Raw genomic sequence first — 11,790 nt, 5'->3', positions numbered from 1 at the left:
ATTAATAATGGTAAAATTCCAGTTAATTACTAAATGTACCTCACCTGCAAGCTTAGTAAACCTTACGCCAAATCAGAACATATTTACCATTCCTTACCTACTGCTCAGATTGACTTTTGTTGCAATCATAACAGTGTCTCCAAAAATGACGATTGTCTCCAGTTCTTACATTCTGCAGTTTGTGATGTACATACTTTCATAGCGTATTAGAAAGGAGGTCTCGTATCAAGTTGCTAGGTTGCATTGTTCAGTTGCTAAGTTGTTTCAAACGCTGTGCCCAAATTATGTGGATAAAATCGGAGAGTGATTTCATATATATACGTTTTGATCAGTTTTTTTATGGATTGGTGTGGCCTGGCTATTTAGAATGGCTCAACGTTCTCCTTCTCTCATTCTATGGGTCAACAACACAGAGGTTCAGGATGAGATTAGGAGGATGGTTGAAGCATGATACACAGTTTGATATTAACAGAGAAAATGGACCACAGGTCTGTTATAGGCTAAAACACCGTGTAAGACGACCAGGTCGAGTCAGCCTGTTTGTGACACAATGGGTGGCATTGTCAATGTTCTGGGTTAGTGTAGTTAGGTTCTTCTGAGGTTCTGTTGGCTGGGGCAGGAAGGTGGAAGGTGGACTGGCACAGTAGTACTGACTGCTGTTTTCACCTTGTATGTTAGAGCTCTCTGAGACTGAGATGGTGCACTTGTTGGAGTATTCTTTGATGCACTGCATGAAGGCGCTCTTGGTGTTGTGCTCCCTCCTGAAGAGGATGATGTAGCACTTGGGGAGGAAGTGGCAGCTAAGGATGCTGTAATTGGAGATGAGGATGACCACCATCTCTACCGCTGGCAGGTACTTCCCAGAGGTGGTGGCGTAGACAGGCACAAAGATCACCCAGGAGATGAGGTAGAGGAGCATGCCGAAGGTGATGAACTTGGCCTCGTTGTATTTCTCCGGAAGTTTCCGCCCCTTGAAGGCAAAGATGAAACACACCAGTGCCAGGAGGGCAATGTACCCCAGCATCACCCCGAATGGCACGTAGGAGCCCACGTCGCACTCCACCCGCAAGATGGTGGGGAGCACAGTGATCTTGGTCCAAGGACTCTTGAGGACCAGCCAGAGTGTACAGGTGATGGCCTGCAGCACTACGCAGACAGAGATGATGGCATAGGGCTGGTAGAGCCTCCGCAGCACGTGGTTTAGCCCTGGGTTGAACTGGAACGCCAACAGGATCTTCAGAGACTTGACCAGGATGCAGGAGACACATAGGGTGAAACTGATGCCATACAGCACTTGCCGCACCTGGGACAAACAAACAAACTAATGAATGAATGACTGACTGAAATAATTAATTAATTACCTTAATTGATCATTAGAAATACAGTCTAAGTTAAAGTGGATCTGTAACCAGCGTAACCACCCGGTACAACTCAGCTTGGCTCAGCTCTGTTTGGCTCTCTAGTTGGGTAATAGAGGTAACAGATAACCTACCTTACAGTGGAGGTTGCTGGGGCGGCCCACGAAGAACGGCACGCTGGCAAAGCTTCCCGCCAGCGAGACCAGGATGAGTTGGCACAGCCAGCCACCGGCAGCCCTCACCACGGGGGTGTTGTGCTTGTGCAGGAACAGCACTCCCACCATGAGCACCAGGACTATGCCCAGGGCAGAGAGGGTCAGCAGGACCACAGCAAAGCCGTCATTCCAGTTCAAGAACTCCAGTGTCTTGGTGATGCAGACGGAGCTCCCTGCTGAAGACCACTCTCTCTCTGGGTCACATCTCAGACACTCGTCCGTGTCTTAGGACAGACACAGTCAATTGTTTTAACATCAGCAATGATCAATGTAGGCTATAACTTGATGCTGCAATGTGGACATGGGGAAGCATAGGAAGAGTGTTTTGACCATAGAGGAACATTAAACTGTAGTTAGATATCCCATGGTGGGGCAGAACATTGAAACAAAAATGATGACAATATCATGCCTCATATTGTCAGAAAAATTAAAACAGAATAAATCCACAACAACTCCATGATGAAGTAATGGCAGGATATGATCAACATCCTCCGCCAGTCAGAGTGAATAGAAAGGCGAGGAATCTAACCTGTCTTGTTGGAGTAGTGGTTGTCAGTACAGTTGCTGCACTCATAGCAGCAGGTGTGTTGACCCTCAGCTGTCTTCTTAAACTCTCCAGGAACACAGCTATCTGAGCACTTGGACACCACATGCTGAGGACAACATTCACAGTCAGATTGTATTGTATTACTATTTTTCAAGGATGAATACTATTTTATATTCAAACTATTTTCAGGGTCTGAAGAAAGCGCAAATATTGTTTTCAAACTCAACTGACTGAGGAGAAAGCACATTATTGGGTACAATCTACCCGATCTGAAGTATGCATATTGTATTCAAACTGTGCAAGCCTTAAATCAGTTTTGTTGTTGAGTTTATAGTTTTGTTTTGCAGTATGCGTGAGAAAAAAAAGAAAAAGCCAACAACACAGACAAACCCAGCTACAACTCTGCTGGCTCGGCCATGTGATCAGAATGCCGAAAGGACCGCCTGACTCGAAACAGCCAACTGCACCTAGGCCAGCACTCTGCAGGGGCCCGGAAAAAATGCTATAGGGATCAGCTAAAAACATCCCTGAAAAAGGGCAAATTCAACCTAACAAAACTGGAGGATACTGCTGCCAAAGGCTCCATCTGGCGCCTGCTCTGCAAGCAAGGGGTGCGGAGACTTGAGGAAGAGAGGAACAACTCACGACGACTAAAACGTCACAGGAGGCATGAGGTCAGAAATGCACCGCAACCTCTGACACAAAGTTTCACATGTACTATCATAATCAAATGTGCGTGCGTGCGTGTGCTTACGTGTGTATCCCATAAATGTGGGTCAATTGTAAATATGGGTTATGAATTTGCAAAACAACCTTATTTAGGTGACAGCCAGCCACACCAACAGAAACAGAACACTACAGTCAAGAGAGTTTACCCTCAGGTCCCAGAGCTGCTTCCTGGTTTGGCCATTGGTGTAGGTGAAGCTGTTGTTGTTTGTGTGGTACTCAGCCTTGACTTCATGGACATTGATGGCCCCCTTGTCAGACCTCCACAGAGTGATGTCATAGCCCTGATTGATGTCCCCGTTCTCATCAAACCTGTAGCTTTTCCCCTCCTGCTCAAACTGTGTTTTGTGCAGAGCATCCAGAACCTGAGAGAAATGCACATACTGTAAGTCACGTGAGATTTCACGGTATATTCCAAATCAGTGTGAACAAAAAGTCTCAAAAGAAACTCAAGTCGAGTAGGGCAGAGCAGGGTAGAGTAGAGTAGAGTAAAGTAAAGTAAAGTGCAGTACCTCCCAGGGTTGGACTGTGTCCAGTGTCCTGCAGTCTCTGGTCCTGCAGATATCAGCCACTGCATGGGCAACTGCATTCACAGCCATCTCCACACTGAAGACCACATCCGCCTGTTTTTTCAGGATTCCCACTACCTTCGACACCAGCCCGGGGTTTCCCAATCCACCCTGCAGGTTGAAAAACTCATCCAGGAAAGAATTGTTCCCTGTGACATTATCGCTGACCACCAGACTCTCCATGTATTGATTCAAGGGGGTTAGGTCACCACTCTTGAAGGTGAACCCCACCACATGTCCTACGTCTGTCAGGTTGAGCTGTTCCAGAACCTCGTTGGAGGTGGACCAGCCGTCACTGGCCACCCACACCCTCTCCACCATCCCCTGGTCCTTCAGCTCCTGGAACAGATACTTCATGTGTGGGGGCTTGGCGAACGACACCACCACCTTCACCTTGGTGTTACTACGGAGGGTGCTGGCCGCCCGTTTGACCGCATGGTCAACCACAGCGCTGGTCAGGGAGTCCGGCAGGATTTCTTTGAAGGCAACACAGATGCCCATTTCCCTGGCCTGTGACACAAAGCTATCCATGGCCGAACGTCCATAGTCTCCATCTGTGATGACTACGCCCACCCAGTTCCAGTCTCTGTCACTCAGGAGCTTGACCATGGCTCGCGTCTGGTACAGGTCACTAGGAACTGTCCTCATGAACGCAGGGAAGCGAGTCTTGTCGCTCAGAATGTTGGCGGTAGATGAGTAGCTGATCTGCAATAAAAACGTGTTCTCAGATATGTTGGTCAGTCATCTACACTGTTACTGTTATTAAATGGTATCAATTGATCACTTTATTGATTACCTGTGGAATCAGCTCCAGGTTCAGTTGCCTGGCAACAGCAATGGACACTTCAGAATACGATCCCCCAATGACAGCCATAATAGCTTGGTTACAGATGGAGGTGTTTGCCCTGCCCCCACAGCCCATTGACTTCTGGGTAAAGTCTACAGAAGCCCTAAGTGCAGTGGTGACATCAGAACAGGAGTCGTGGATGCGGTAGCCCAGCCTGATCCCAAGCTGGTCCAGGACAGGAGATCTGTTGGCAGCCTCTACAGCTTGGATCATAGCCAGGGCCATGGTGAAACCACCTGTGTTGAACCTGTTATAGCAGGCAAATAAAGCATTTACCTGTCAGAGCAAATCAAGTCGCAAATCGTCTCTCTTTCCCTCTGTCACACACATTTACACACAATCACACATACATGTGCGTGCAAAACAAATCACATATATGCAGACAAGCAAATGGTCACGCACCCACACATACACACACACTCACAGGGGCAGTTAACCACTCTTCATGGGATATTTTAGAAAATAGTCTCACTAGGTCAGACTAATTAGATTAGATTAAATTCAACTTTATTGTCATTGTACAAGTACTGAGACAACAAAATGTAGTTTGGCATCTAACCAGATGGAGCGGAAGTCAGATCACAGAGCAAAGAGGATAAAGAAAAAGAGAGAGACACCCCGTCCTCTATCATGGACACTCACCCGACACAGCGTGGTATATGGGGGGCAGAGTAGTGGGTGGATTTTTCCAACCCTCTGTGGATGGGGAAAAGCCCCCCAATGATAATGTCGCCGGGAGCTGTGACTCCTGCTGGTTTGAATCTCTCCACAGTGGCTTGTCCTCCCTCCAGCAGAGACAGTGTGATGAACAGGAACAACACATCACACATGTGGACCATTATTCCTCTCAGGTTCTCTGGTTCTCTTTCTCTATTTCATAAGTTTTCTCACTAACTTATTTCCTTTCCTGCCTTTGTCTTTGCTTGTCTGTCTCTGTAGGTCTGTCTCTCCCTCCCTCTGTTCCTTGGTCCCCCTCTCACCTACACACCCAGTGAGCACCTCTGGCAGACTGACTCAGTTTCCTGTCAGCATCGTCAATATGAATACACCTGTTGCTTACTGCTACACTCTCATCTAATGCATGCTTAACCCCACCCTCCTCTCACTCTGAATGACTAGATTGACTAGTTAGTGGCTTGACTGACTAGTGTCAGTTCCAGAAATTCCTGTTTTATTTAAGCATTTCTATAGAAGAGCAATTGGCACTCCAAATCTATGGGAATGGGAAGGACAATTCCCACCTTTGATTTGGAAGCCTTTGTCTCATTCCTAAGTACCCTATTAGTACCTCAAACATTCCCAAATAGCAGACAGTTCTGGGCCTATTAAGGCTTTAATCCGCCAGTTTCAGTTAACTGCTGGACAGATTTCCTGCCAGAGGGACATCAGGGGGGTAGAGGGGGCAGCAGCATGAGCCTGAGATGCCCAGAGCCAGCACCGTGACCATCCCAGCCCGCACGATACTGGGCCATATGCCTGCACTGGGGGGGTCTACAGCAGAGGCCCCAGCTAACCCAAGCCCACACACCGCAAGAGCCCATCCACCACTGAATGGGAAGAAGGACCCGAGATCGGCCCAGGCAGCAGATTCCATCCCCCCAACCTGTACCAACTCGGTAGAGGGGCCAACACCAAACACCCAGGCCCAATCAGCCTCAACCCTTATCTCGGTTGTCAGCCAGCGGAGACACTTGGAATGTGGTATTGCACCTTTAAATCTTTTGCATTACAAAAATAAATATTTAGCTCATAGACAAATATTTAAATGAAAACCTAAATCTGGGGATATGAAATTAAATATTTAATTTAAATCATATATAATATATATTTTATATATATTTTTATAATAATAAATTTGATTTACACTTTGTCACATTGAGGGCGGGGATGGGGGGGGGTTAGTTGGTAGGTTGTCACCTAGGTGCAAAGTTGGATTTCAGTAGGGTGACAACCGCAGGGAAGAAGCTTCCTCTGAACCTGCTGGTTCGGGTACGGAGAGACCTGTAGCGCCTCCTCCCATCCGGGAGGCGGTACAAGAATCTCTGTTCCCACACCAGCAGGCTCAGGAACAGCTGCAACTGTTCCCTGCAACTGTTACTCTGCTGAACTCAGAATCCCGGCGGTTTTGCAATATGCCACTATTTGCACTATATGGTTAGATGCCAAACCACATTTCGTTGTCTCAGTACTCTGTGCAATGACAATTAACTTGGATGTAATCTAATCTACTGATTTGCTATGGAAATTTACCATCATCTTTATTAAATCTGGCAAAGTGTAAATCTCAGATTTAGATTTAACTTAAATATTTAATTCCAAACCCCAGATTTAAGATTGAATATAAATATTTGTCTTTTAATTTGTCTTTTGAATTAAATCAGTAATCTAGATTTAAGATTGAAATTAAATATATAATTGTTTTAAAATATTTAGTAATATTTAATGTGTTGCAAAATATTTAGTTATAGTTAGTAAATATATATAGATTAGTAAATATTTAAATATGTTCATTTGAGACTCAGATATATAAATTAAATCTAGTAAAAAGGTGAGATTTATTTTGACCAGATTTATAAATTTAGTCAGATTTATAAATATTGTTCAACTTTACAAATGGCACCCCACAGCCACCCACCAAGTTCGCTAGCTCAATAAAGCACTTGGATGATAAGAAAATCCCACCCTCGCTCTAAACTGCGCCCCTACCCCCGTTTGGCCCGTTGAGGCTAAAACCCTGAGTTTTCAGCACCGAATAAGCCCAGAGTAAGCACCGTTGAAGCCCAGGAGTGACTCTGGAAAGGTAATTTGCCTTGGCACGCATGACATATACCCCGCTGTGTAAATGGGGCTAATGCATGCTTTAATTTCATTGTGCTCATGTCCTAGTGGGCTACTGTGTATAGTCATGCAGCTCCCCTTTCTGCCACTTGGTGGCTCTGTTGTCCTTTTGTTCAGTGCGCTCATAAGGACATCAAGGCTGTCCACTGTTACTTATGGTGTGGTATTGGTAACATTGCTCTATTGTGCCTGATAGCAATGACTTTGCATTTTGAATGCATTTTTAACACTGCTTTGAAAGTGATTGATGGATTGAAATCGAAATGGCTAGTTGGGTAGTATTGGGCTTAGTGTTGACAGGAAGCATCTCATGGGAGTTCATTATGTTCTGTTTTGCAATCCCCACTATTTCGCTTGATTATCGATGTGTTTATTGTTTCAGTCTGTCCTGGACCAAAAACCTATTGTGCAAGCCCCCCCCCCCCCCCCCCCCCACCCCCCACCCCCGCCCAAGAGCACTGGGCAGTCACTCACACACTGATGACCAATCCCTGTTTTCAGTTAGGGAACACACCCCACAAACAAATACACACACACATACACACACACACACACACACACACACACACACAAGTTAACACACAAATCAACACACAAATCTAACCCCTACCCCTCAAACCTTCCCTTATCCTCCTCTCATCCTCTCATGTCTTCCCCTCCTCCCTCTTTCATATATCTACATTCCTGTCACTGTTGTACATGTGAGAGACAATCCTAATGAACAGAAATCATCGAAGCAATATGAAATGACCTTGGTTACACATACTGTATATTCATACCTATAGGTATACATATATGTGTAACCAACTGGTAAACAGACCTAGCTTTTCAGTGTGATGCACCCGTCAAAGACAATAGTACAGGGAAAGCTAATATCAATCCTCAGTTCCAAGGTGTACTACTGTTACTTCTACAACTTATCCATGCCAGCTGTACAACTTACAGCATATGCGTGTATGACTGTTTCTGTGCACACATTGCACATTTTCATATACAGGGATCATGAGTTTACTGTTCACTCCTTCCTCTTGACTCATATAGTCCAGTGATCCTGGAGTCCTGGAGTGTAGATAATCGATTATTCATGTCTTGTCTTCGAACGACCCCACCTGCCTGAGTGAAGTGTCTGTGGGGACGAGGAGGAGAGATGGAGCCAGTGTACTAGGATAGGATGCTGTGTTCTGTTCTGGGGGGGGCGATGCACCAGGCACGTGTACTGGCTCTCCTTCAGGGGTGACATCACATGGTTATGGAAAAAAGGGTTATTCCCAGTAGAAGATTACTTTGAAGAACTTCGATGCCATGTAGAAATACATGGATGAGTGAAAAGTTTGGGAAGTAGTGAAGAGAGAGAGGTGTTAGTGGAAGAGTGGGTTTGGATTAGAGTAGAGCGAGAGAGATAGGGGTGGGGGGGGGGCGGGGGGGGGGGGGGGGGTGAGTGTATGAGTCTGTTGTGTTGTAGGGAGTACAGAGATAGAGAGGGGGATAAGTGTGTTGTGTTGAGGGCGGGGGGGGGGGGGGGGGGTGAGTGTATGTTGTAGGGAGTGGAGAGAGAGAGAGAGAGAGAAAGAGGGAATAAGTGTTGTGTTGTGCAGAAGGAGAGAGGGAGAGACTGTCTTCAGGAAGATCAACCCCTATCACTCATAGGAAGATAGGGTTCAAAGACTTGTTATCTCTGAAAAGACTGCAGGCAGAGAAAACAGCCCGCAGTCACTCTGAACATATTGAAACAAAAACAAAGAATTGTGTGTGTGTGTGTGTGCGCGTGTGTGCGTGCGTGCGTGAATGTGTGTGCATGCATGCATGCGTGTGTATATCTATCATGTCATGCTATACCCAAGCTGTCATATATGAGCCATAACCCCAGTGTCAGGTTTGTGCGAAAGGTGCTCCACCGACTTCTACTGTAATATTCAAGCCCAATGAACAAAGGAAACAACAACAAAATTAAGCTCCATTGAAGGAGAGAGATGGGATCTGGAGATACGAACAGAGAGCTGCTCCGGGAATCAAAGCCTTCAACAGAGCCATGCGGGTACACTGAGGATCATACCGTAGTGTATCAGCTGTGTTATCACAGTCCTAAACCAATACAGAGGCCCTCCACAACCCCCGAGCTTATAATACTGTCCTACTACTACTACAAAATGTCTACTTCTAGAGCAGTGGAGGCTGGTGGAGGCAGAAATCGGAGGTTGTGTGTTTGATACCATTCGTCATTCCGTTCGATGCGTTACGATGAGCCCGTCGTCCGATTTCTGCCTCCACCGGCCTCCCCTGTTCGAGAGCTACTGTTGTATGTCTCCCCCGCGACCTCTTCCTCTTTCAAGTTTTGCTTTCACCTTCACACTCACAGGGATGGAAGCTAAGTGGGTGTTTGGCCTCTCCATCTCCCTCTCACTCTCTCTCATCTCTGTTTTTAGAGAGGTATTCTGTAAGAGTGCCATATAAGTATTTTCCACAGTCAAACATGATGATAGAACCCCTACATCTCTCTTCAGACTGTTTGACAGGATGTTGAGAGAGGGAGAGAGAGGGAGAGAGAGGGGAGGGAAAATATGGGATGTTGTTATGAGGTGGTTTGTGTTGATCACGCTCTAGCAACCATTGACTGTAAACCTGGCAGTTTGTCAGGTCGCTAAGAAGATCTCAGAGCAGCCAAGACAGAGCAGGCTGATGCCAGAGTTACCCTTCCCGATGTGAGAGGAGGGCGCACAGGCATGACGAGTCGATCGTCGCTCGTCGTCAAGGACACTACAACCCGTCCTATGGAATACTGACTGTGACTTAAAGAGGGACATTCAACGAGAGTTGTGTTAATACTGTATACAATACTTCCAGACTATCGTGTATGTCCATTCTGAGTATGAGGTGTCTATTGAACACATGGGTGGTGACCCCTTTCTGCAGCTGTCCAGGATCTGCAGGGTGTTGCCTGGGTGTTGCTCTCTCATATCTCTGGAAGATTTACCTCCATGCAGCTGAAAGCTACAGTGTGCACACACACGAACGCAAGCACACACATACCACACACACACCACACACACACTAGCTCACAAATATAGTTGATATACAAGAGACAAGTTCATACACTGGGAGTCAGTGCACTTAAAGGCAAAGTGTACAACCTCTTGTTGCAGTTATGTGACAGATATGGGTCAGTTTTATGCTGACACAGCCAGTCCACAGTACTGAGGGTTTAATTCAGAATCTATTATCGAGGTTGTCAGAGGTGTTGAGGTGTTGTCAACTGGTCATTAGCTTCTTCTTCATATTGGGACAGGGTGAAGGTGTGTGTGTGTGTGTGTTATACTGTGGTGAGGGGGTTATATTGTGGTCTCTGACCAGACCTGTCTTTCGAGAATGAAATGGGGTGGGAGGGGATGAGGAGGAGATGGGAGGCAGGTGAAGGTGAGGGGCAGCCCTGTGTAGAACAGGATGGAAGATGGACTAGAGGTCACAGAGAGTTTAGTTCAGGGCTACAGGGCTCAGACAGAGGTCAACCATAGACCTAGCCCTACTTTCTCTTACTCATTCTATGGGTCCAACAACACTGAGGCTCAGGATGAGATGAGGAGGATGGTCGATTATATAGACAATTAGGTGTTTTCTCTCAAACAGGCTGAAGGAAACTGTGTGTGTGTCTGTGTGTCTGTGTGTGTGTGTGTGTGTATGTGTGTGTGTGTGTGTGTGGCTCTCAACACCTGCACAGGAAACATTCTGGAAATCAAGCCCTGAAAAATCTGGAATAGGAGAAAGATTGGGGACACACTGTGAGTTAATGTTAAATTCAACAGTGAAGTGCAGTGAGTTCAGTTCATCTTCAGACACCTTCTGTGTCTCAACAGAGAGACAAACTGACCGAGATGGACACAAACTCAAGGAAAAAGTTTCCTGTCGCCACTTCACAGTAACACACCCACAGCCCTTGGCAAAGAGGAACATTGTGCTTTTTATTTATTTTTTTGCAATTAAATTAAAAGGTCATGCTCTTTGATGCAGTACTCAAGAAGTACAATTATTTTTACAGTATCCCCAAGCTAAGAGGGTCAACCCTAACCCTAACCCATAAACTGCTCTTTGGCTTTGAATCATCCTCAACTCTCACCTGTTCAACAGATGTTTCTCCTCTCTCTCTCTCTCTCTCTCTTTCACACACACACACACACACACACACACACACACACACACACACACACACACACACACACACACACACACACAGTGGAAAAACACTGATCCTGTTACGATGTCATGTCACTGCAATTCTCCTCAGGTTTGAAAGGACAGCTGTCTGTGTCTCTGACACTCAGACGAGAACACTTGAAGTCAGGTGCACTATGGCACTGTTTCCCAAACACAGATCATGCCAAGGTCTGGATTTAATTGTAGACCTAATTTCAAAGGAGAATCTCCCTTTCAGTCGATTTTTTTTTTACTCTTTTTGTACTGTTTGAGCTTTACCTCCCCCGGCTCAGCATCAGGTCACATTGATCTGAAACAGTTACGTAACAGGATGCACTGTAACACTGTTCTCCTGTCCCAGTTGTCCGCTCATCTCTCACCTGTAATGAGTTTATCTTTGTCTCCTAGCACATACACACACACACACACACACACACACACACACGTACGGTCCTGCCGACAGCCCCCATCCGTGAGAGGCTGCTAATGACATCTGCAGAGAGAG

At 46.1% G+C, this 11,790-nt stretch overlaps 1 protein-coding gene across 1 annotated transcript; it reads right to left on the bottom strand.

Moving 5' to 3' along the window:
* Nucleotides 1-389: 389 nt before the first annotated feature.
* On the bottom strand, nt 390-5,101 carry LOC310811317 (G-protein coupled receptor family C group 6 member A-like; the record flags this gene model as incomplete). The annotated part of the gene is made up of 8 exons (XM_083679436.1): nt 390-394; nt 667-1,303; nt 1,493-1,797; nt 2,103-2,226; nt 2,996-3,211; nt 3,359-4,120; nt 4,212-4,509; nt 4,905-5,101. The coding sequence occupies 8 exons, from the start codon at nt 5,099-5,101 to the stop codon at nt 390-392; spliced, it is 2,544 nt and encodes an 847-aa protein (XP_083535562.1).
* Between the last annotated feature and the right edge of the window lie 6,689 nt (nt 5,102-11,790).

This window comes from Argentina silus, assembly GCF_951799395.1.
Source record: "Argentina silus genome assembly, chromosome: 10".
Classification (NCBI taxonomy): Eukaryota; Metazoa; Chordata; class Actinopteri; order Argentiniformes; family Argentinidae; genus Argentina; species Argentina silus.
Note: the sequence above shows the minus strand (reverse complement) of the source record. Positions and strands in the feature narration are given on the sequence as shown.